At 39.9% G+C, this 25,211-nt stretch overlaps 1 protein-coding gene across 1 annotated transcript; it reads left to right on the top strand.

Annotated features, from left to right (window-relative positions):
• Positions 1-21,569: 21,569 nt before the first annotated feature.
• henmt1 (HEN methyltransferase 1) lies at positions 21,570-25,170 on the top strand. Its single transcript, XM_088426120.1, has 9 exons — positions 21,570-21,741; positions 21,907-22,019; positions 22,766-22,900; positions 22,995-23,177; positions 23,318-23,489; positions 23,584-23,701; positions 23,928-24,036; positions 24,712-24,869; positions 25,006-25,170. Exons 1-9 carry the CDS (start codon positions 21,658-21,660, stop codon positions 25,122-25,124), a joined length of 1,191 nt encoding a protein of 396 aa, XP_088282246.1. The 5' UTR covers positions 21,570-21,657; the 3' UTR covers positions 25,125-25,170.
• The last annotated feature ends 41 nt before the right edge of the window (positions 25,171-25,211 follow it).

Genomic DNA, 25,211 nt, shown 5'->3' with positions numbered 1-25,211 from the left:
CTCCAACGCTAATTCAACGCCCAAGCGCCCCTGCCTGGTTTTTATTAATTCAGCAAATCATTGCACATTACAAGACATAACAAAAAGAGACCATCGGAAGCCACCAACAGCTGGGCCAAGGTCCCGGCTCAGACTTTCCTGCGTTAACAGCTTTATCTAAGGACTGGGGCGAGATGAACTCGGACTGCACATGTGGAAAGCAATGCACACTGTTCTAGACAAGAAATAAGCACATAATGATAACAACCTAATATATGATTTCCTTCACAGGGTGGCCAATGAAAGCTGTACCATTTTCATTATTAGGAAATACTAATTAAGTATTAGTAACATTTAAGAGTAGTATTTACTACACAATCACTTGTAAATGTTACTTGAGTCATGCTATTTTAATAATCTAATAAAGTAAAATAGCCTCAACAACATAACTTATAAAACTTGTTTAGCATTTCTGATTGGAAAAAAAACCATACAAGGTAAGGTAAAATCAAACAGTAAATAGCACTTTTTCAGTGAATGATGGCAAGTTAAAGGCAATAGTTTGGAGCAACTTTGAAAGAACCTGTTTCATCTTCATAACTATATTATTTTCTGTATGAGGAACCCATTTGGATGCTCTGCATTTTTTTCATCGGTGAATAATTCACATGAGACATTAATATATCACAATGCAGTGTGATTATTAAAGATTTACTTGAACTGATTTGTTATTATTCTGAATTATGTGACACCATATATTGATTATTTAAAATGGTAACGTTGTATCATGTTAATTAAATGCTTCAATAATTAAAAGTTTGTATTTATTCTCTGCAGTACCATGTACCCCTGCAAATGTCTCCTCCATGGTTGACTGTGATGCCAACTCTCTGAGTGTCTTCTGGTCTGAGAGCTTAGGGGCAGAAATGTACATTGCCACAATGCAGGACAGCGATGGTCACAACACAACATGCCAGTCTGCAAATGGCTCTTGTAGTTTAATTGGATTAGGATGCGGCATGATATACCATGTCTCAGTGGTCTCCACTGATGGTTACTGCAGGAGTCCACCTACTTATGTCACCTACACTTCCCCAGGTAAAATAGAATCCAGAGAGAGCCCTTACCCAGACTTTGTCATATTTGGTTCTAGTATTTGTATTCTTTATTACAGTTTTAGTTTTCTAATGTTGTATTGTTTATTTTTGTTTCTTGTAAACGTGACTAGAGTGTTTGGTAATTGTAGAAGTAGTAATTGACTGTCATGCCTGTCTTCCTGTCAGTCCCTTGCCCAGCATCACATATCACAGCAGTGATGGACTGCTCCACGCGAATGGCCATGGTGGACTGGTTTCCAAGTGATGGCGCTTTGTCTTACATAGTCAAGGCCAGCACCTCCGCCGGACTTGTGACCTGTGAGGCCAACACCACCCACTGTGATCTTGACATGCTGCTCTGTGGACAAAACTACTCTATATCAGTCATTGGCTTGGGAAATACCTGCAGCAGCATTGCTAACATGACTGGGGTGTTGGTTACAGGTGAGCAGTTTTCAGCACTATCTCACCAAAACTGTATGATGGCTTATTTTCAGGTTTCCATCCATCCATCCATCCATCCATCCATCCATCCATCCATCCATCCATCCATCCATCCATCCATCCATCCATCCATCCATCCATCCATCCATCCATCCATCCATCCATCCATCCATCCATCCATATTCTATAGCCACATCCTCCATAGGTTCACTGATTTTCTGGCACTATCCCCGCCACCTTTGGGCAGTAAGCAGGGGACACCCTGAACTGGTTGCTAGCCAATTGCAGGGCACACAGGGACAAACAATCATTCATGCGCCCAATGACACCTAAGGACAATTTAGAGTGCCCAATACATCTACCATGCATGGTTTTGAAATGTGGGAGGAAGTCGGAGTGTCCGGAGAACATGCAAACTCCACACGGGAAGGCTAGAGTGAGCTGGAATTGAACCCGGTACTCTGAACTGTGAGGCAGACCTGCCAACCACTCTTCACCATTCTACCTCTTTTTAAATCAGTGCAAACAAATTGTTGTATACACAAACTGTTACAACCTTATGACCACCTGAAAAATCAGTGCCAGAGCTTTTCAATAACATTGTATTGTAGGCATATTATTTTAACAATGTTTATAATTGCTCTTGTAGACAGACCCTGAGTTTGTTCATTGTGTTGTTACTGCAATTGACAAGTCTTCTCATTGGGAGGGGGGGGTCCCCCCATTAGTGAGATACCCGACTCACGACCAATCATTGCAGGGTTTATGCTTGTATTGTTTATATGGATCGATAGCAGGCTCCCATTTATTAACCCGTTCAATAAAGTGCCATCTCATGTCAAATACTGCACATTTAAACCTCAGCTTTTCATTTCCACAGAGCCCTGTATCCCCAGTTACATTAGCACGTATTACAGTCCAACCATCGGCCAAGTTCTTTGGAGCTCTACTGAGGGTGCAGATGACTACACCGTGGATGCTGTGACAGAACAGGGTCTGATGGCCTCCTGTAATACCAGCAGTAACTTCTGCACCCTGTATAACATGGAGTGCAGTCAGATATACAATGTCAGTGTCACGGCAAACAATGCTGCATGCCAAGGTGTGTCTATCTCGACTGAAGACGTTTTGATTAAGACAGGTGAGAAAATCGACTTAATAACATTTTATTTTGGTCAGTCTTTTTGTTGTTGTCTTTCATGACCTCTCGTTCCTTTTAGAACCTTGCACACCCACCAACGTTCAAGCTGGTGTGCACTGCCCAAACAACACGGGAAGTGTGTCATGGGAGGCCAGTTTTGGAGCTGTCGGATACGTGGCACATCTCGCAGGACTTGATGGCCACTCAGTGTCCTGCTACACACAAGAAACTTTCTGTACCACAGAAAGCCTCCACTGTGGGATTGTCTACTACATCAGTGTCATTGCTATTGGAGAAACTCTCAATAGCAGCGAATCTTCCACTATACAATTGGTCTCAGGTACAGTTTGTGTTGGTGTGTTGTTGACCCTAACCCTAACCCTAACCCTAACCCTATATTGCAGAAGCTAATAGGTTTGTCTTGCCTTTTTTTCTTTCTTCCAAAGATCTCTTTATCATACGAATGGTGAAGCGCATGTTTAATGTTGTTTCCCCTCACAGTTATCTGGCCTTGAATTTATGAATTATAATGAATAATAACCTAATGTACCGTAACTATTTTTCAATTTTTCACGTCATGCATGATTGTGGTCTTGTACCATGCATTCCACATAGAAGTTATGTTTTTTTTTTGTTTTTTTAATAAGCCCATGTTTTTAGTCATACAATGAATTATAATAAGTAGTCCCTAATGTAAAAATAAACTGTTATGTTATGCTTATTTTTGTTCTGTCCAGCCCCCTGCACAGTCACAAATGTAATAACTTCCATGGAGTGTCACAACAACACAGCTGAGGTGAGCTGGAGCTCGTCCAGTGATGCCGATTCTTACAAGGTGACTGCAATATCAGCTGATGGCCACCTGGCTTCATGCGAGAGTAGTAAGAAACAGTGTGATTTAACTGATCTTCAGTGTAGCCAGACTTTTAATATCAGTATCACATCTGTCAATGAGCACTGCCGGATTGAAACACCTGTCTATGCCACCGTCAGAACAGGTAAGTCTTGCATACATTTACAGATATACTATATATACTATAGAACTGACAGTTCTACTTTTGCAGGGCCTTGTGAACCTAAGCATGTGGGTGTAGACCTGCAGTGTGGGACGAGCACAGCCGACATTCACTGGGAGGAAAGTGAAGAAGTTGAGCTTTACATGGCTACTGCCACCTCTAGCATGGGTATGACTCGCCAGTGCAACGCCACCAACTCCAGCTGTGAGTTCTCGGACTTGGAATGTGGAGAAACATACACATTCTCTGTTACTGCATACAGTAACATGTGCTACAGTCAAAATAGCAGCATTGCCTTCATTCAGACAGGTAATTAAGGGATTAAATCCTACTGATTTACCAAGTAAATGTAAAAACGTTTCATGTACATTGACCATTAACTGTCACAAGTTAAAGTTAAGAGAGGTTTTTGATGTCTATGGTTGTCAATGGCAGTGAATGAGTGCTTTATCCAACAATGGACATTGAGGCCTCAGTTATATGTGCTTGATCTTCAAATAATTGTGCCATAATCCAATACTAATTGGTCAACGCCAAATGAGAATGTTTGCATTCAAGTGTGGTAATGGAATCAATATGAAATATCCCAATTTTCTGAATTAAAAAAATAAATCGTCTTTCTGCTGACTTCTGTGTAACTATGCAGGATGTGCACTACCAAGAAAGAGGCAACAAACATCACATCACATGTCTATGCCTTGCTGTGAAGCTAAACCACAATAAATACACCAAATAATATATGGACGTCAAGGCGATATGAATTTATTTTGACGTTGCCTGGTGGTTGCATTGTAGCAAGTTTTACTCTGCTGTAATGACATAACTCGTCCTCACGAGTCCATTTAATGCCATCACATCACGTCGCTCCCAACATCGACAACACCATTAAAAAAAGTCATATTCAAATGCTGAATAAAGATGGCAAGAAGCAGCTTGTCAATCATGCAGCACACCATTAGCATTAGTGCTGGCCACTAACGACTTGGTGCATTCAAATAAGTCATACATTTTTAATTCGGACAGAAGAAAAATGTTCATCTATGCATTAAACATTTATAGCTTCACCTTTCTAAACAATATACGCCTTATATTAATCTTTTAAACCTGCCATATATCATGAAGAATGATTGTTAATGTATCCACTGCTCATTGTCTTGCAAAGCAGGCTGGAGTAGATCATGTTGATTCTTTGCACATCTATAGTCTGAATCAAAAATCGATTCTGAATCAAATCATAGACCCAAAACTCGACTCATGAGACATTCAAAAATTCACGCCCCCTAAATTTCAGGTAAAAATATCAACATGTAAGTTGAACTGGTTTATCAATATCAACACAATTAGCCAATGAGTTTTTGGGTGCAAATCTGAGCTCTGTCATTTCAATAAAGGCAATATAATGCAATAAAGTCATAGCAGTGCTACAGCATCTTGGACCTGGTATATGACCTGCAACTTGCCTTTTCTTCTTCAGAACCTTGCCAACCAACAAATCTGCAAGTGGAAGGGTCATGTGCCAATGACACAGTGTCAGTGCATTGGTCACCAGCAAATGGCGCATCATTATATGTGGTGACAGCTACAGGGAACCTGGGATATGTCACATCTTTCCAAACTGATGAGACGATGACCGAGGCTGAGCTCCCTTGTGGACAAAGTTTCATTTTCACTGTAATAGCCCAAGATGATCGATGTGATAGTGCTTTGAGCCAGCCGGCTGTATTTAGGACAGGTATAGGTTTCTTACATTTTTCAAGAAATGTAATCATATATGCAATAACAAGTTCATTGTAACGCTGCATGGAATTCTATTCGCAGGCCCGTGCGTGCCCCGAGATGTGCAGAGTTTCTCACACTGTGAAAACAATATGGGCTCAGTTAGTTGGGGCGAGACGGATGGCGCAGAGTACTACTTGGCCATCGCGATAGGAGAGGCAGGCCACTCCCACGTGTGTATGACGGTCAACACCAGCTGCACTTGGGACGACCTGCACTGTGGAGAGGTGTACACTGTGCACGTCATCGCAGATGATGACACGTGCAGTAGCATGCCAAGCAACAGCACGTCAATACAAATGGGTAAATATTTAAAGATTTGAATGAGGACTTGAAATACATCATTCAAAAGCCATTGTCCGCTGTAACCTGTCACCATATTAAAAATATCATTTTTGCATAACTTTTTTTCGGCAGCAAGCTGCATAGCCCAGAATTTAAGTTCATCAATGAATTGTACCACCAAGGTAATTCTTTTGTCTTGATTAGATGCACATTTTGGCTATAGTTTTAAATTATTTTACAAAGATGAATGTCTGTTGTCACAGGTGACATCATTGACCTGGAATCCTGTTGAGACAGCGGATTACTATATTGTGACAGCTGGGAGAAACAGTAGTCATGAAGTGCAGCTTAGCACAAATGACACCTGGGCTTCATTCTTTGAGTTCCAGTGTGGTCAAATTTACTTTCTGACCGTGAGGGCTGCCGACTCAACGTGCACCAGCCGCCCCAGCGAACCGTTGCTGCTTAAATCAGGTAGACTTTACTTCCAGGTACCGTATGAAAGACTTAATTTTTTTGCATTGAATTTCACATAGGTTTAAATGAACTTAGCTCAGCCATGCAGGATCTTTGGGTCTAATTATAAAAAAAAAAAAAAAAAAAGACAACAAAAAACTTATGGACAACTGATTTAAGAATGGAACATTCTCTATCACATATTTTCTTAAGCAAACCTTTAAGTGTTAACAATTGCGCAAAATATTTTTTCTTTACCAACTGCCTATTCCGAGATCCATCAGGTGTAAAATATTTGAGACTTTAACATAATGTTGCGTTATCACGATTATTAGAAGTGGTCCAAAAGTATTGATTGAAAAAAAGATTCAGAATCAATATAACTGTCACAAAATCCGTTTTATTCATTAAAAAAACAAACAAATCCTGTCGGCTACCGATCAACTCCACCGAATGTGCCCAATCAAAGAAGAGACAACAACATTACGTTACACGCCAGCGGCAACTTCAAAATAAACACAGCAAATAATACATGGATGTCAATATGGCCCGAGTATGCTTTTATTTTGAAGTTGGCCTTCGCAGCGGCAAATGCTACCTGTTGGCTCTACGTATCACATAAATGTAAAAAAAGCAACTCTATTGTCTCCACTTGTTATTTCTGTCTTCACAGACTGGGGTTGATCATGATGATTCTTTGAAGCAGAATTTATTGTCAATCAAATCATTATTGACTGAAAATGAATTCAGAATCAAATCATAGACCCAAATATGAGAATTAAATTGCGAGACCATCAACAATTTCTACCCCTAAATTGGATTCTCCATGTGAAGACAAATCAGTAATGTTAAATTGGTAGAAATATAATTGATCATTTTTTTGGCCTTTTTTTTTCTTAAATATGGAATTTCCAAGCACTGAAACGCAGTCTCAAGCATCTGATTACAGTTAATTGCCTCCAAAAGATTCACGGTCTTCTAGGGTTCATTCTCATGTTATTTTATGCACTGTTGCAAGTTGTAGGATTTTCAAAAATGTCAAATGTCGACTTTCCTCCCTAAAGAGCCTTGTCAACCTATCGGAATCATCAGCTTCATGAACTGTGAGTCTAACATCGCTGCGGTATCATGGACCGGCTCAGCAAGTGCCGAGTTCTACACTGCCAACATAACGGCGCAAGATGGTCAGTCACAAATCTGCATGTCTGAAAGTCTGCAGTGTGGCGTGCCAAACATTCCCTGTGGTCAGAATTACACAGTAACAGTTGCTGCTTCCAATGGAAATTGTTACTCTGAACCCAGTGAGGAGAGCACGCTCAAGTCGGGTGAGTTTTTACTTATTTTTTTGTACAGTATGTGTATGATCAAACAAAAACAACGACCTAGCATTTGAAAGGACATTTGGCGTCGCTTCAAGCGGTGTTGATTAGATTCACAGTCAATTTTCCAATCACTTGCCCTTGAGCATGAGTGTTGTCATCTCTGTCATTTTCAAAATTATATTCGTTGCTCTCACCTGCAGCGCCCTGTGTTCCAACTAATGTGAATGTGAAACTCGACTGTGCAACCAATGAGGCTGTTGTTACCTGGAATGTAAGCAGGGGGGCGCTGTCGTACAAAGTGACAGCTCATAGCACGCAGTGGAACCAGTCTGAATGTGAGAGTACCGGGTCAACTTGCACCTTGACCAACCTGACCTGTGGTCAGTCCTTCTTTGTCCAAGTGGTGGCACAAGATGATATGTGCTCCAGTTTGCCAAGCATCCCTACAGAGTTCAAATCTGGTACAACAAAATGCTATCTTTTAAGTGTCGCATGTGCGCTCATTTGCGTCGTACTTTTTTTTATATTAAATAATTGATTTCCCCTTTGTGTTTAAGTTCCTTGTAAACCCAACATGAGCTCAGTGGTTCTAGATTGCTTCACCAACTCTGCCTCAGTGGACTGGGTTTTGTCTGAGGGCGCCTTGAACTACACAGCCAGAGCCCAGTCTTCGACTGGCCACGAGTCGACCTGCATGTCCAATGACACCAACTGTGAACTTCTGAATTTACACTGTGGCCAGATGTATAACGTTGTCACTATTGCGTCAGACGAGAAGTGCCACAGCCCCCCTAGCACCGTTTTGATGGTTGAATCAGGTAACCATTAGTTCTGACCAGTGCTTGGCTTCTTCCCGTTTTTTTTTTTTTTTTTCCTTCTTTAGCAGGAGGTGGTATACAACTGTTTGACCTTTGGGATTTGCTTGCAGGAAGAGTACTTATGCCCCCTACTGGTCAGGGACCTTCTCGTGTCTACACAAAAGTTTCCTTCCAAGCAATCAACTTTCAAATACCACCCACTGAGTAAATACTGCTAATTGATTACATGGGTTGCAATTTGCTGGCAATCAGTCTATGATGTTCGCTGCCTACTGCCCGAAGATGGCTGGGATAGGCACCAGCAAGCCAGCAATCCTTGTGAGGAAAAGCGTCTATAGAAAATGGATGGTTGGATGTTTACATGGGATTATATGTGTTTTAAATGAGATATCATACATTTTTCCATCACTACCCACCTCAATTCACGTTCATGTTGACTCATAACACTTATTTATCTATTTTCCATTTGCATTTACTGGAGACATCTTGACAAACTTAGTTTATTCACCCGGCACCCAAAACACATCCAGAACCAAACTATTTCACTGCCCCTCTTCCTCACCTTAAATTCTTTTTTTACGGCACAGAATTGCATTATAACCTTCCATTTCCTCACCAGTGCCTTGTCCTCCTGAGGGAGTGGAAACACTTTTGGACTGCTCTACAAACACAGCCCAGGTGCAATGGCAGGCTAGCATGGGTGCTGATACCTACATGGTCCAAGCAGTCAGTGGGGAAGAAGAGGAATCTGTCTGTGAGACAGAAACGTCACCTTGCATTCTCGCAGATCTCATGTGTGGCTCCACCTACAATATCAGTGTGGTCGCCCTCAACAGTGTGTGTAATGTGTCACAAAGTGACGCAACGCGGCTTAAAGCAGGTATGCACACAAAAGTAAACATGATCAAATTGGTTACACATTTTTAATCGTAATAATGATAATAAAAATAATGCATTAGTTTTAAGCACATTGGTAAATTTGCATATTATTGTAATATTAATGTGTGTCCCTGCGTGTGTTTTTGTCCAGTGCCCTGTGTTCCACAACAGGTTGAGGCTCGGATGCTTTGCGAGTCTGGTGCTGTGGCAGTGTCCTGGGAGCCCAGTAAGGGAGCGCGATCCTACACAACGGTGGCCCAAGGCAACAGTGGCGTTGCATACATGTGCAATAGCAGTGAGACAACATGCCAGTTCAATGATATGATGTGCGGTCTCAACTATACTATCACTGTTAGTGCCACAGATGAAACCTGTACCAGCACTGGAAGCACCGCCGTGGACCTCAACGCAGGTATTATTTAAGTAGCATGCACTTGAATTGGCTGTTGTGACTAAAAGACGTCATTCATGTACAGTGCATTTTAGTTAAAAAAAAAACAGTTTTTAAACTCTATGATTTGCATCTATGTGTTTAAATTTTGTCATAGTCCGTCTTTAAGGCTGAACTCAAATCAAATTCACTATAACAAACTTTGCAACTAATGATGATGATGCTACTTAACTCATTGAATCCCAAAGACATATTTTTACATTCTATATTAGGAGACCAGATATTCAATCACATGTACTTTTTTATATATTTTTTTTCAAATGTTTGGCTAAAGGAGGCTCTAAAAATGACGGGTACTACATGAATTAGTTATTAAAATAATGTATTACTATAGTTAATTAAATATTAAAAGAAATCAAATACAGTAATTTAAAACAATTAAGTACTAAACCAATTAATCAATTTCGGTATGAACATTTTCTTTAGGTAGTAAATTACTAAAGTAAATAAATAACTAAATAACTAAAGTAAATTCATTTGGTACTAAATTAATCTCTAGTACAGTACTTAATTACGAGAAACAAAATGACTAGATAGATGGATGGATGGATGGATGGATGGATGGATGGATGAATGGATGGATGGATAGATAGATAGATAGATAGATAGATAGATAGATAGATAGATAGATAGATAGATAGATAGATAGATAGATAGATAGATAGATAGATAGATTGATTGATTTTGTAAAAAGGTACCTGAAATTGATCGATAGATAGATAGATAGATAGATAGATAGATAGATAGATAGATAGATAGATAGATAGATAGATAGATAGATAGATAGATAGATAGATAGATAGATAGATAGATAGATTGATTGATTGATTGATTTTGTAAAAAGGTACATGAAATTCTATGTCGAGACACTGCTAAGTATTGTGGTGAATTTCCATAACACGGTAGCGATCCTGGCTCGGTTGCGTTTCCGGAATCTGCCACCAGGCAATGTTGGTTGGTGATGAAAATGAAGACCTCTTGGAATGGGGAATCTTGGTTAGAAAAAGATTTATTCTATAGTTTCATACTGCTGATGTTAACGCCCGCTCGGTCAAGATGGCGAGTGCCAACATGGCCTTCTATTCTTCCTTTAAAGCCCTGCATCTCCTCCTTCACTACTCAAATTACATGTCTGTGGCAAACACTCATTGGTCAAGAGGTCAGGACCCAAGGAATGCCTTACTCTGTGTTATCTAATTTAAAAGTTATACTGACAAATCTACTGCAATGATGCTTTAGCAAAGTACTGAAAAAATAAATAAAAGTGAATGAACATCCCTAAATACACTTCACTATGAATACATCTTTGGGATTGAATGAGTTAAAACTATGTATTTAAAGTTAAGAAGAATGTGGCTTTTAAAAATTGTTGAATGTGGCTCAACATAATATTTCTGCCGGAGCTGTAATATTAATTTTTCATACTTCATTCCCACCTGTGTCTGCGTAGTACCCTGCGCGCCACAAATAACAAAAGCAGAGATGTCATGCAGCGACAACACAGGTATTGTGTCTTGGGAAGAAGGTGATGGAGTGTCCTCCTACGTTCTGCAAGCGTTTGGACCCACTGGTCATGAGATTGAATGTAACAACACGGGGTCGAGTTGTCAGCTACCTAACATGCACTGTGGGCAGCTCTACAACCTAACGGTGACCGCTCAGGATGGACGCTGTGATAACAGTCATACCTACCTTAATTTGCAATCAGGTAACCCTCAACAGATGATTTTAAATGCTGCACTAATATAGTAGTTGAGAAGTGTTCAATTGTGTCACCTCATCTCTCGTTTAGTACCGTGCAGGCCGACCAACGTTAAAGCTTCTCAGCATTGCCTCTCACACGCCGTTACTGTGTCATGGGAGCCGGCTAGTGGAGCAGTCTCCTACCTTGTGGTGGGTGTCACTTCAGATGGAAGCCACCGGACCGAGTGTAACAACACTTTGACTTCTTGCCATATGGACAAGTTGCTGTGTGGACAGACTTATAATGTGAGCGTGTTTGGTCAAGATGAGTCCTGTTCCAGTATGGAAAGTGAAGCAATATTTGTCCATACAGGTACCGTAATGTCTCTGAATTGCTGGAAAATAAATAATACTATGTTTACCATCTTGTATTGTATATGTACAATCTTTTAAGTATCTCTTGCTCTTTACCCTGCAGCTCCTTGTCCACCGGAGGACGTGACCATTGATGCACTTTGTGATGAGAGTGCCATATCGGTGTCCTGGTCCCAAAACCCTGATGCCCATTACGTGCATGTAGTGGCAGTGAGCCGCAATGGGACAAGACTCTTCTGTAACTCAAGTGGCACAGTCTGCACTTTTGATTATCTACAATGTGGCGAGAGCTACAATGTCACAGCAGCGTCTGTAAGAAATAACTGTGAAGGCGAGCCAAGCCCTCCTGTAGAGGTATATTCAGGTAAATCTAATATTTATCAACGTTTAACTTTAATCGTGGTATACTGGCGATCTCAGAATGTTGATGACATACTTACAGGGGCAAATGAGCCTCAAGCAGAATGCTACAAAAACAGAAATTAAGCTATGAACAAATAATGCAACCAGGGAAAAAACACAGCCGAAATAATCCACACAAAAAAAAAGAAATCACAAAAAATAATACAAAAAAAAAAACCATACAGCGCTTCAAAAGAAAAGCAATCACACACATACACACAACACACTGAGAAAGAAAGAGAAACTGAGAGAAACGACGACAGATGTCGTCATATGTTGCATTGAAGAACTCCTTTGCGTACCAGATTAAATATATTTTCAAACTCAGTATAAAATTCTGCAGTTGATTAGAATAATACAATGGCACCATGTTTCTTTTGCAGTGGCCTATGTACATCTATACCGTCATAGAATTGTTTGCACATAATCATCTCATAATGTTATTTATCTGAGTTATTGGTCATGCAACCTGTAAGAGTGGATATATATATATTTTTTTTGTAGCTCCATGTACGCCCACTAACATACACACCCATCTGGACTGTGTAACCAACTCCGCCTGGATGATGTGGGACTCCTCTGAAGGAGCTCTCAGTTACGTAGTGTTGGCTCAAGGTGATGGAGGTCACAACTCTACCTGCACCTCCATGTCCTCCCCTTGTAATGTTCCGGATCTAAAATGTGGGATGCATTACACCTTCCATGTGACTGCTATCAACACACACTGCCAGAGCAATCACAGCTCTACCTTTGAGCTAGCGACAGGTATGTCACAGTAAAATATATTTCACTGTTTTAATTTATGGGTGACTGGATAGTTTGCAAGAATGTATCACAATGTAATCGAACAATTAGGAATGTCCCTGAAGAAGACATTGCTTGGATGGCATCATATTATGCTCTGCAAGCTGTATGTACATTTCATTATTAATGGTGCCTTTCACTAATTTGCAAGTAACAGTTACTGACTTTTAAACAATGATGACAATCAGGTCCTGTCAGTCCTGCTCCTCTTTGGCCTAAGGGACACGACAAGCACCATTACCAAAAACAATTGTGGAATTGAACTATCGTGAAATTTGGACTCATCAGACCACAGCACACTTTGTATTAATTGTGCTTGGGCCCGAACAAGTGGTGTTTCTGGCTGAATACATACGCCTTTTTATTTGCATTGTAGATTTTTTTGATAGTGACAAACTGTTACCTGACAAAAGTTTTGGTTGGTTTCTATTCTGAAGTGTTCCTGATTTCCTTGCAATACATATACACAATGCCAATTTTCAATACAGTGCTGCCTGAAGGGCTTGAAAGATCCTCAAATGTCTAACTGCAAACCCTTCTGACATAACCTACGTGATGTGTTCTGCAGGTCCTTGTGCCCTAACCTCAATCAAAACAGTGACACAATGCAACAGTGACAGCATCCTTGTCGAATGGGAGATGTCAAATGAGACGCCATTTTACATAGTCATCGCTGAAGGACATGACCAATCCATGATTTCCTGTAACAGTACCTTAAGTTCTTGTGAACTCCAGGGTGTCCGCTGTGATATGCATTATAGCATAATTGTATCAGCTTCTTCTGATAAGTGCAGCAGCATTAGAAGTCCACCAACAAAGATTAAAACAAGTACAGTATTTATTTTTTCATCTTCACCAGTATATCTTGTTTTTCCTTATAGAAAAAATAATTACTTTAATGAATCCTTCTCTAAGATCAAGATAACATATTTTTACATAGAGAGAGACCATATGTGTTCCCTCGCTACTTCGCACTTCAATTTCCACGCCCTCAGTGCTCCCCGTTTTTTTTTCATGAAAAAAAGAAGCAATATTGCCGACATGACGCACATGACAGGCACTCTTTGGATGTTGACCTAGACTGGAGCCAGTAGCTTTCAAATCAAAATTTCAATTTATTACAACTTGTAACATCTTCCAGATGCTCTATTTTGTTCTCAACGTATTGTTCCTGCCACGCGGTTTAACTGCCAAAAATGAGGGAACACTGTACAACAATTTGTTTTGATGGTGAAACTACACTCAACAAATGCATTTGTAATTTGATCTTTTTATTTAGTTCCATGTGCACCAAACAATCTGACTGTGACGTCATCTTGCGAGGACAACGGCGCCATAGTTACATGGGCCCACTCTCCTGTGGCCACATCATACCTGATGACAGCGATAGGTAAATCCGGACATGTTGTGAACTGCAACACCTCTATGAATAATTGCACACTTGCTGATCTACACTGCGGCCAGCAATACAACTTGAGCCTCAGTGCTAGGGGAGAAAACTGCACCAGTGAACCTACCTCTGCATCTTTCAGAACAGGTAAACAAATACGCAACTATTCCATTTGTAATGACTTAGGCACTTCCAGAACTTTCATAGTGAATGTAAAGTATGTTAAAAAAACACACACACACACACACACACACACACAATTTCAGCCCCATGGTCAAACTGTCCCAAACCAAGAACAAGTTTTTTCTGCTTGGGCAGGTCCACGGTGTGTTGGCACTTATCCATTTTAGTCTCTAGCATATTGAGACATACCTGGACACGAGTCCGGATAGCTTCCAGCTCTGGCCTTCCTGTGAGGAGTTTGCATGTGCTCCTTATGCCTTTTTGAGCTTTCTCCAAGTTCTGGTTTCCTCTCAAATTCCCCAAAACATGCATGTTAGGTACTCTGTGTTCTGTTATTGGTTGGCAACCAGTTCAGGGTGTCCACCACCCTAACCCACATGCATACATACAAACAAAAACAAAAGCGGGTAGAGCAACAACAACATTAGGTTGAGTAGGGTAAGGGTAGAAAACTGCATTCAACCTGTCAAATTTCGTGGCCGTGTGAGCACTCGCATGTCATTACCCCAATAGCTTTTGTTACCAGGTTTTTAAGATGGAACAAACTATGGGTGAAAATAAATTGCAATTAAAGGTGCAATCATTGGCCACAGTTTTTTTCTTTGTAGATTTACCCCTGACAACAGCATTTTATAGCCAACATTTGCTATATGTGAATTGAATATCGCAAAAATTGCATATTTTGGCCTTTTTTTTTTTTTTTTTTTAGATTTTCACCATATGCTTGCAATGCATTTATTGCATGGGTCTTTTTCCTTTGCAGTGCCCTGTTCACCTTCTAACCTTACAGTGGATTTTGAATGTGAGGACAATGCTGCCATACTTACATGGAGCTCCGCTGAGGGTGCTGTTAAGTATTATGGCTGTGCCCAGACCATGGATGGAGAAACTCTTTACTGTCACAGTGCCAACAATTCCTGCACTATCAAAGGACTGCAATGTGGTGGCATGTACAACTTCTCAGCTGAAGCCTCAGACGGCTTCTGCAACAGTTCGTTAAGTCCGTCCGTAGAAAAAGGAGCAGGTAATACCTACATCTATAACAGGAATAGGGAACTCCAGTTCCTTGAATGCCGTACCCAGTCTGTTTTTAATGTCTTAATGTCTTTAATGTTTAATTTAAGCAGAATGAATATGACTGAGTCATTTCTTTGTCTTCCCTTCTTCAGCTCCATGTGCTCCCCTTGTTCTTGATGTTGGGATGCAGAAAACAGACCAAAACCACTGGCTCATGACCTCATGGGAAACAGTCAATTGTTCTGATGTTGAGTACTTATTGGAGATATCCGGTCGAATCCATGACAGCCCACAAGCCTTGATGACTCTCACTTCTTATTGGCTATCTGTGCCATACTTTGAGACTCCGATGCCTTGTGGCACAAGATACAACCTTACAGTTCGCTCAAGGAACTCTGCTGGAACCAGTGAACCTTCTCGTGCTTTTAATGGTGTCACAGGTAATGCAGTCCCCTGGTGATGCGTTTACTGTCATTGTGGATGTTACAGTACAGGCAGTGTTGGATGAATTTTAAAAATTAGTGAAAAATACTAAAGTTCTGGTTGAAGGGCTATAGTTTGCTATCTTCTTCATGGTGACAAGCAGACTACAGGTAGTTTTGGTATTGTTTAAAACTAGACGTTTGGAAGACCCTCAGAAATTGTGTGTAGGGTGAAATGCTAAATGAAAAAATATTGAAACATAAAATGATTTTGAATGATACTGGAAAATAGGAACCGATATCGGAAGATATAAAAGGAGGATGGTAATGTTAGATGAAATGAATGTTATTCTGAATGAATGAATTGGATATTTTTTCTTCTTGTTGGCCTTTTTTAAATTGGGAACATTGAATGAGACAAACAAACAAATGAATGCAATACAACACATACACCATCCATTCCATTCGAGTAGCTTTTGATACTTTTTCTGCAACAACCAACACTTATCCAGTGGCCTGTCATTGCATAAACAAAAACAACAATGTGTTTTTCAGTCACAAATATTTTCGCAATTTTCACTTGTTTGTGAATGCTATGTGACTAACCATTTGGAAGTGTACAATTCTTTGTGGGAATTGTTGAATGTGCATTAGTGGATCGGCGGGCATAAGTGTCTATTTTATTAAATACATAACACACCGATACAAGATATTCACACAAAGATCCTCAGATATCATGTGTGTCTAAAGGTTCGTTCCTTCTCCGTACTCTAGAAAGCAGTGTTGCTCTCCGTTAAATGGGAACAAGCCGTAACCAGTTTTCTTCTTTAAAACTGGAAATTGAAAGCCAGAAAACTCTCATTAGAATTTCTATAAATGTGTTCATTTAACACGAGTCGGGGAACAAAATATAATCCAGTTAATTTTCTTCTTCTACACCATTAAACAGCAGTGGCCAATACAAGAAAAGCGTCTTCTGAGTGAAAGCAAAAGATTATGAAACAAACTCGGGGGAAACAAATCACACATGTATTGTGAAAAGACAAATCTCTCCATATACAACTGAGCTATGTTGCTATCAGTTATCTTAATTTCATTAAAAATATATTTTAAAAAAATCCATAATTTTAATGAACGCGCATGTGATCAGATTTTTTTTTTATTAGATTATAAATTATTTTTGTTTTACAGTTTATTTGTCTATGCAGCAGGCACTTTTTATTCTCCATTCCTTCTTTATACAATTTACAAGAAGAAGTGAGAATCATAACCTTTAGGTCGAACTGAAATCTTCTACTGTATTGTATAGTAAAAATGTTGCTTGTGTGAAACGTTCCTCTCCTTGACATGGCAAAATTTAGGATTAAGAAGTTTAAATCTCTTGTCAACATGTCCTGCTTTATTTTGTAGTTCCATGTGCACCGATGAACGTTCAATACAATGACATCAGTCAGCCTGCTGTTCTTTCCTGGGAGGCATCATTGTTCGCCACAGGATACAACGTCTACGATATCTCAGGGGGAAAAAGAGTCTTGCTCTGCACCACTGCTGCCCTTTCTTGTCAGTTGGCCAACATCATTTCTGATTCCACTGAGGTGACAGCGAGCAACGCCGCTGGAGAGAGCATCTCAAGTAGAATTATTACAGGTTAGATGCTGTTTTTGTTCAACATGGCAAATTCCAGGGCAGGGATAGCCAAGTCCAGTCCTCCAGACCCACAATCCAGTCTGTTTTTTATTTTTCTCCTCAACCAACACACCTTTTTCAAATGATCAGGTCACCAGCAAGGTTTGCGGAAGCCAGATAACGACCTTGATTTGGATCACGGGTGTTGGTTAAGGGGAAACATCGATCATCAGATCAGACTTGGCCATCATTGCTCTAGAGATTTTGAATACATTCCTCAGTTGTTCATAGGCATAGGACGATAACTGGACTGGCAATATATTGCGGTTTTAGAAGTCATGGTTATTTAAAAACCATCCAAGTCTGCCAAAACTGGTACCATATTTTTTGGAGTACAAGTCAAGTTTTTTTCCTCATTTTCAATCCCCATATTAGGGGGGGGGGGGTCGACTAATAATCGCATAAATCAAAACAGAACAATTTTATTCCACACATCTGTGTTTCAATTATATTCATTCGAACGTGAAATAAAACACATGTCATTTACAAGGCTTAAAATGATGGTTTTAGTATGCATTAGATAGTATGCATTCGTTTTGGAGTGTTTACACAGAACATGGTAAAATGCACTTACATCAAGCATTGCCTCTTTGTTGTTGACGACAAGGCTGCGTGAGTAATTTTTTTTGATGGACTTTGACATATGAAAAGGAGAAGATGGCTTAACTTGTCTCCTTCAGCCTGTGGAATAATATCAATTAGAGGTAAGATCTTAAACCCAAGCCCAAGCAGGGCCAAGTCCGGCCTAAAATGTCATTCCTTATGTTCGGGCTGGGTCGGGCCAGGCTTCTATCTTGCTGACTTTTTTAAAATAAATATACGTTTAGAAAAATGTATACTAAAACGATGTGTGGAATGTGGATACTTAACTAAGGAATACTTGTTATAAAATAAATAATTTCGATAAAACAGAGAAGGCACTGTAAGGTAATTTCTGTTTAACTACTATACGAGCCGCAGGGCCAGAGCATGTGAACGTCGCCCTCTTAATAATCTTAATATATCTTTTCCCATTTATTTGATTTGCATTATTCTATTTAAAGCCTAGTGGGCTGCATTATTTCTCTTAATTAAGAAAGTGCGCACCAATGATGGACAGCCTTAAATTTAAACCTGTCAACTCTTAAAAAAATCCATCATTGATGGAAAATTATCGGTTAATGTAACCTCTGCAGACGCAGAAATATAAAAGATGTGAATGTTAATACAGTCTTGTTAAACGTAGATTTTGTTATGAAAGGCTTTAATTTGTTATCATAAATCACCTCCTCCTCTTGAGTCCTCACAAATAAAATATGACATTTCGGGCTTGCTTCAGGCTGGGGCCTGTAAATCAAGTTAATTGGTCGGGCTCTCAGGCTGAGTCGGGCTTTAATACCCACGCGCCTGGGTTTGGTCGGGCTGGATTTTTTTAGGCCCGATCTTACCTCTGATATCAATAATAGAAATCAAATTTCAACAACTGTTAACTACTTCTTACAGCGTTTATATAGGTTACAGGTTAGTCTAAAAAATAAAGCATTAATTTTCACATGGCATGAGATCATCCCCCCCCCCCCCCCCCCATAATACTGTACCTGTATACCATCATATGATACACGACACTATTTTGATATTGAATTGATTTGATGATTTTTTTAAGATATTTTTATTTTATACTATTTACAGATATTTCAGTTACAATTGGGTATGTTCAATCAGAAATAATTCATGCATATGTCTTTTAGTGAGCAAAACCCATGTTGTTCACCGTGTTTTGATTTATTTTTTTTTACATTTTTATATAAAGCATGGTAAATGTTTATTTTAAGCATAATCTGTACAGCATTTTAAATGCTGTACAGTATGGTATATTTTATTTAGGAATCAACCACAGATGCTGTGATTTCAATCCCGTGAAATCATATTCAGGGATATCGTAATATTTTTGCTAAAGGTTATCATACCGTCAAAATCTGATATTGTCCCATGCCTAGTTGTTCATGAAGTTCAGTCAATTTTGAAAGGAGCTGTCCTTTCGAGTCAGTATGAAGGCTGTTACAGTATATGCCCTCCTGTTGGAATCTAACTAAATGGTTACTCAAATACTTTTTCAGACAGAAATACATAGATAAGAATCCTTTTATGAAAATTGCTGTTTTGAATGTACTGTAAATATCATCATAAAATAACAAAATCCAGTGCTCTTGGTCTTGCCAGGTCCAGAAGAAACGCGCAGGAAAAGAGATTTACGGGCTTCACTGATCCATGCCAACATTGACAAAGGTTCATTGTTTTAGATATAAAATATTAAAATAACTTGTGAATATCAAAATAAACTGTCTTTAAAGCTCTCATTCCTCATTATTCCTCTCAGCTCTTGAAATCCCAAATATTCTAAGCGTAACAATAAATGGAACATCCATATATGTGCGGTGGACGACAGTAAAAGATGCAACTGAGTACGCGCTTGTCATCAAGGCGGAGGCACATGGAGAGCAGCATTATCAACCCCAAGTAAGAATCATAGAGGGACATTTTCACACTGAGACTGACCTCCAGCCCAGGACCACCTACTGCATCAGACTGGCTGCCAGAACTCCCATCAGCCAAAGTGACTACAGCAGACCAAAGTGCAGAACCACTGGTGTTCTCAAAGACCCTCTTTAAAGATCATTAGACTGTACAGAAATAACATTACAGTATGTTGGATAGATTTCTTCTGTGATGAAGGATGATTGAACTTGCAGAGAATCTTTATCAATTGTGCATTGGTTTTTTGAATTGTCATTGTACTATCTGTTAGCTCATAACAAGCTATTGTACATTCTTGTGGCTCGTGTGTTGAATCATCAATATCAATTCATTCCAATTCCATTATTTTAGATGCTTCTTCATATTAATATGAATACATTGAGACCCCAGAAAAAAAAGTTTAGAACAGTAAAGTGTGTGTGAAACGACTGAAGTGACCATTTTGTTTTTCAGTTGAATGTTGTGTAATGGGCGATGTGTGATTGCGAACAGCTCCAGCAAAACCCATGTAACGGGTCAGCATGCGGCTGCGGCGATAAATGTGCTAATTTTCAAGTGTCCTTGCAAAGTCGAGGGTCCGGGTCGGAAAAATGTACGCCAAACCAAATTTATGGTGCTCATTTAAGAACATTACTAAATGGCTTATACTCACGGCTTGATTACATGTTTTTTAATTGAAAAATATAAAATGTGTACATGTGATGTCATGGAAAACGGCATGTGGAATGGCACAAAAAAAATCGTTTTTTAAATTTAACTTCTATTTACATAAACTATTGATTCGTCCAATCTAGTGGAAATTTGTTTTTGTTTTGTTTTTCCTATATATCTTTTGGCTCATTTGAGCTTCCCTACTAAGTCCAAGTGCGCTCAGTATAGGTCATCCTGTGCGATGGTATCCAGTCCAATGGTGTCCAATGATGCAAATAATTAACTTTGCTGTTTTGTCACGATAAAATGGAGAGTGCAGCAAAACGCAGGATATCTCAGGAGGATATATTTAACGCATTTGTAATTCATTGACTATTATACAGTTTAAGTTTACGCATGCATGCAAAATTGCTTGATAACATTTCTATTTTGTATAATAACGGTTTAAAATGAAGTCACTGAATGCAAAATAAAAAATGAATGCAGTACACGGAAAAAAATGTAAATGGTCGTTCAAGTGTAAATGACTATTACAGGAGTTCTGCGAATGCTGCTGGTTGAATGCTTTTATATATATTTTTTAATTCCTCTTTGGCATGATTCCCTCTTTTTCAATGTGTTTTTGTTTACTGCAGTTGACAGTTGCGACCCTAAAATCAAAGTTTATTGGCTTATACCTCGAATATGGTTTCACCGAGAATAAACGGCTATAGAAAACAGATAAATGGATGTACGGTTACCTTTTAGAGAATCGAAAAAATGTTGCTGAAGAGCCAACATCGCCATCTTGCGTTAGGAGTGCCTATAGTAGTTATTTCTGTCCCGGTAATTGAACTTGGTAGTTTAACTATAAAACAGCGAAGGAAATGTATCCGCCGTTCAAACCGTCGCTTCACAAGCAGAGACATGAGTTTGTCGTTGATTTCGTCAGGAGGAATAACCCCAAAAAGGTACGATTTCTTTTGAGCAACTCATCATCAAGCACCTGCTAGCAATGAGGCTCTCAGAAAGTTGAAGACTGGCCTGATGTGTCCTTACTTTAATTTACTCAACTATCGTGATAACAACATCGAGTCTGTCTTTTTGTATCATCATACATATCATAATTTGTTTAGGTTGCGGACTTTGGCTGCGGTGAGTGCAGACTTCTTCAAACGCTCAAGTTTCACCGTCAAATTGAATTGTTGGTCGGAGTTGACCTCAATGGTGACAAGCTGAAGAAAAAGATGTAAGTGTACAAACGACATACATATTTCTAAATCAATTCTAGGTAGTGAGGTTTAGCAAGTATGTCATTGTTTTTTGACATATATGAGACAAAATGTTACGTAAAATAAGTCTTATCCCTGGGTTCTAGTGCTACAATAACAAAGCCCCCGGTCCATCCATTTTCTGTAGCCGCATATCCTCACAAGAGTCGCAAGATTGCTGGTGGCTATCCCAGCAGCCTTCAGGCAGTAGGCGTGGGTCACCCTCAACTGGTTGTCAGCCAATCGCAGGGCACATAGGGACGAAAAACCCTTCACGCACCCAATTACATCTAAGGACAATTTACTATGTACAATACACCTGCCATGCATGTTTTTGGAGTGTGGGAGGAAGCTGGAGTGCCAGTAGAGAACCCATGCGGGCTCCGGGAGAACATGCAAACTCTACACAGGAAGGCCAGAACCAGCTGGAATTGAACTGGGGGTCTCTTAACTGTTAGGCGGAAGTGCTAACTGCTGTTCCACTGAGCGGCTCGCTATAACAAACCGTAACACAATTCTTTGTTAGGCCATCTGTTGAGAGGCTTCTACTTCGAATCTCAGGTCAGCCTCTCTTGTTTTTTTCCCCCCATGTTCTCTGGTTTCATCTCATATGTGTAAGAAAATGCATCCTCTCACTCAGGGTCAGTGCTGATATCCGTGTGTTCACAGGTCACTTAACAATATGAACACTTGCATCCGAATTTAAACCACTTTTATTATGCAGGCATGGATTGGCTCCTTTATCTACTGACTATCTGCAGCCAACTTTTGACCAAATGTGTGTGCAGCTGTACCAGGGCTCTGTCACACAAAAAGATGCTCGCTTCAGAGGATTTGACTTGGTGACTGGAATTGAGCTGTAAGGGGATTTGTTTTAATCATATCTTTTTGTTTTAAAGCTCATCGAAATGTGTTTTTTTAAATGCTCCGTTTCCTCCCTTGGATGTTTTCAGCATTGAGCATCTCCCCCTCGATCATTTGGACCAGTTTTCTGAGGTGTTGTTTGGATACATGGCACCACAAACGGTCATCATCAGCACCCCAAATTCAGAGTTCAACACTCTCTTTCCTGGACTGTCTGGTTTCAGGCACAGTGACCACAAGTTTGAGTGGACCAGAGTGGAATTCCAATCCTGGTATGTTTTTCTTTTCTTTTTCAATTAAACAATTTACAACCAACCAATAATATTAACAACTTATTCAACAACACACTATGTATACGTGTGCGTGTTCTGTGGTTGACTGAATATGCACTAAGAGCCTTGTTTGTTTCAAGGTCCCTGTATGTATGTTCGGAGTTTGGCTATAAGGCAGAGTTCACTGGTGTGGGACAAGCTCCACCAGGCCTAGAGGAGACCATCGGCTTCTGCACACAGATTGGTGTGTTTCATAGGCTCTCGGTGGACAGATATGGTGACAATGCGGAAGAGCATTTTCCATACACGCTGGTAAGTTAGCAGCTCTGTGGAGCGTTAATTTAGGCAATTTTGTTGACTAATGGATGTTGTGCAATCATTGTAAATGCATGCGTTTCCATGTTAGCTTTACAGTGTGACTTATCCCAGCCTACGTGACAACAACATTCTGCAAAAGACGGTTGTGAGTGAGTTGCTGTATTGGGCGGGAAAGATGAAGAATGAATGGCTGGAAAAACGGACAGGTAAGAATCAACCGTGCCGGTTTCAGAACTGACAGGTTCAACTCCCAACCATGTTTTTCACACTTCCAATTTTTTTTTTAACTCTTAATTTTGCCTTCACACTATTCCTCGTTGCAAGCTTGTGGGGGGGCGCATTTCTTGTTACGTGCTGGCAAGGTGGCTGATTGGAACTGAGCACGTGAAAAAAAATATCAGTATTTCTCTGTTAAACCTAATCAAACCCTAGCGAAACAGAACATGGAAAATACCGCGGAGAGTGACAAGCCGGTAGAAGGAGAGTTTGGAGAGGTCTTCTGGGCAGATGGTCAGCAACTGGAGTGTCATGCATCACACAGGTGTGTATCCAAATTCCAGACCATAACATTCCTATACATTCCATGTAGTTGTGCTTAAACACTGCCGTACGTTGGCGTCAGCGTAATTAAGTCGTGTGTTAACACCCTGCTTTGACGATCGGACGTGATTTTGGAACGTCATGTTGTTTGTATCAGGAATCGGAAGCAACAGTTGCAGTAGAAAGACTAGTCAAAATAATGCAGGGAGAACGACTTCAAAATAAAAGTGTGCCAAGGGCATTTGTGTCCATATACTATTTCACAAACGTTTACGTCGAATGGCCCTCTCATCCCTTTTCTGGTGTGTTTTACTGGTATGCAGGTCAGTTACAGTTAATGCTGTGAATGGCCTGATGTTTTTTTTTTTTTTTTCTGGCATATATTCTGATCGAGGATTTCCTCCCATGAACAATCTCCTTAATCTCCTTCTGTGATGTGTTGGTGAAATAGCAAGAGGGCGTGGGAAACCACAGCCAGTTGAAAAATGTTTTGACAGGTGGAGGAACAGAGCTGTTGAGAAGAGAGCGGATATTTGATAAAGAAACATTTCTTAAAAGAAGCATACAGTAACTGCAAGGATTCTGAGCTTGACTAATTTCTAATACGCTAACTAAACTATTCTAACCTCAATATATGTCTGACCCCGTTACATGTACTACCCTATATTTTCATCAGGCATGTGTCTGTTCCACTCCCCTTGCTCTGGAATTGCTGCCCCAAGTTACGTGAGCTAAGCGGAAGTCTGGGAAATCTGAGTCAACTAATTATAGATGATCCTCAAATTCAAATGAATCGACTGCGCTCTGCAATTATTATCTGCAGTCTGGACCAAGGTACCTTCGCCTTCTCTGTAGGTGCCAATTGTAATTAGTGTACAGCAATACATCAAGACAAAGGTGATACTATTATTTACTATAAATACTGAACTGAAATGCAGTGGTACCTGATATGGTCGTCATGTCTTTGTAGACCTGGATGATGAAGATCCAAACAACCTGACGGACAGTGGCTATTCAATGAGCAGCCATGCGGAAAGAGAACACTCGGAGACCGATTGTTCGTTCACTCTGTTTGAGTGTAACACTTAAGTTTGAGGAAAAGGGGATCTACGGATTAATTTAATATAAGGTAGACTGTGTTCAGAAGAAGTACAGCAATAAAAGAATTCCAGAGTG

Source organism: Hippichthys cyanospilos, chromosome 10 (genome assembly GCF_059441005.1).
Source record: "Hippichthys cyanospilos isolate Australia breed blue-spotted pipefish chromosome 10, RoL_Hcya_1.0, whole genome shotgun sequence".
Lineage (NCBI taxonomy): Eukaryota > Metazoa > Chordata > Actinopteri > Syngnathiformes > Syngnathidae > Hippichthys > Hippichthys cyanospilos.
This window is presented reverse-complemented; position numbering and strand designations above follow the sequence as displayed.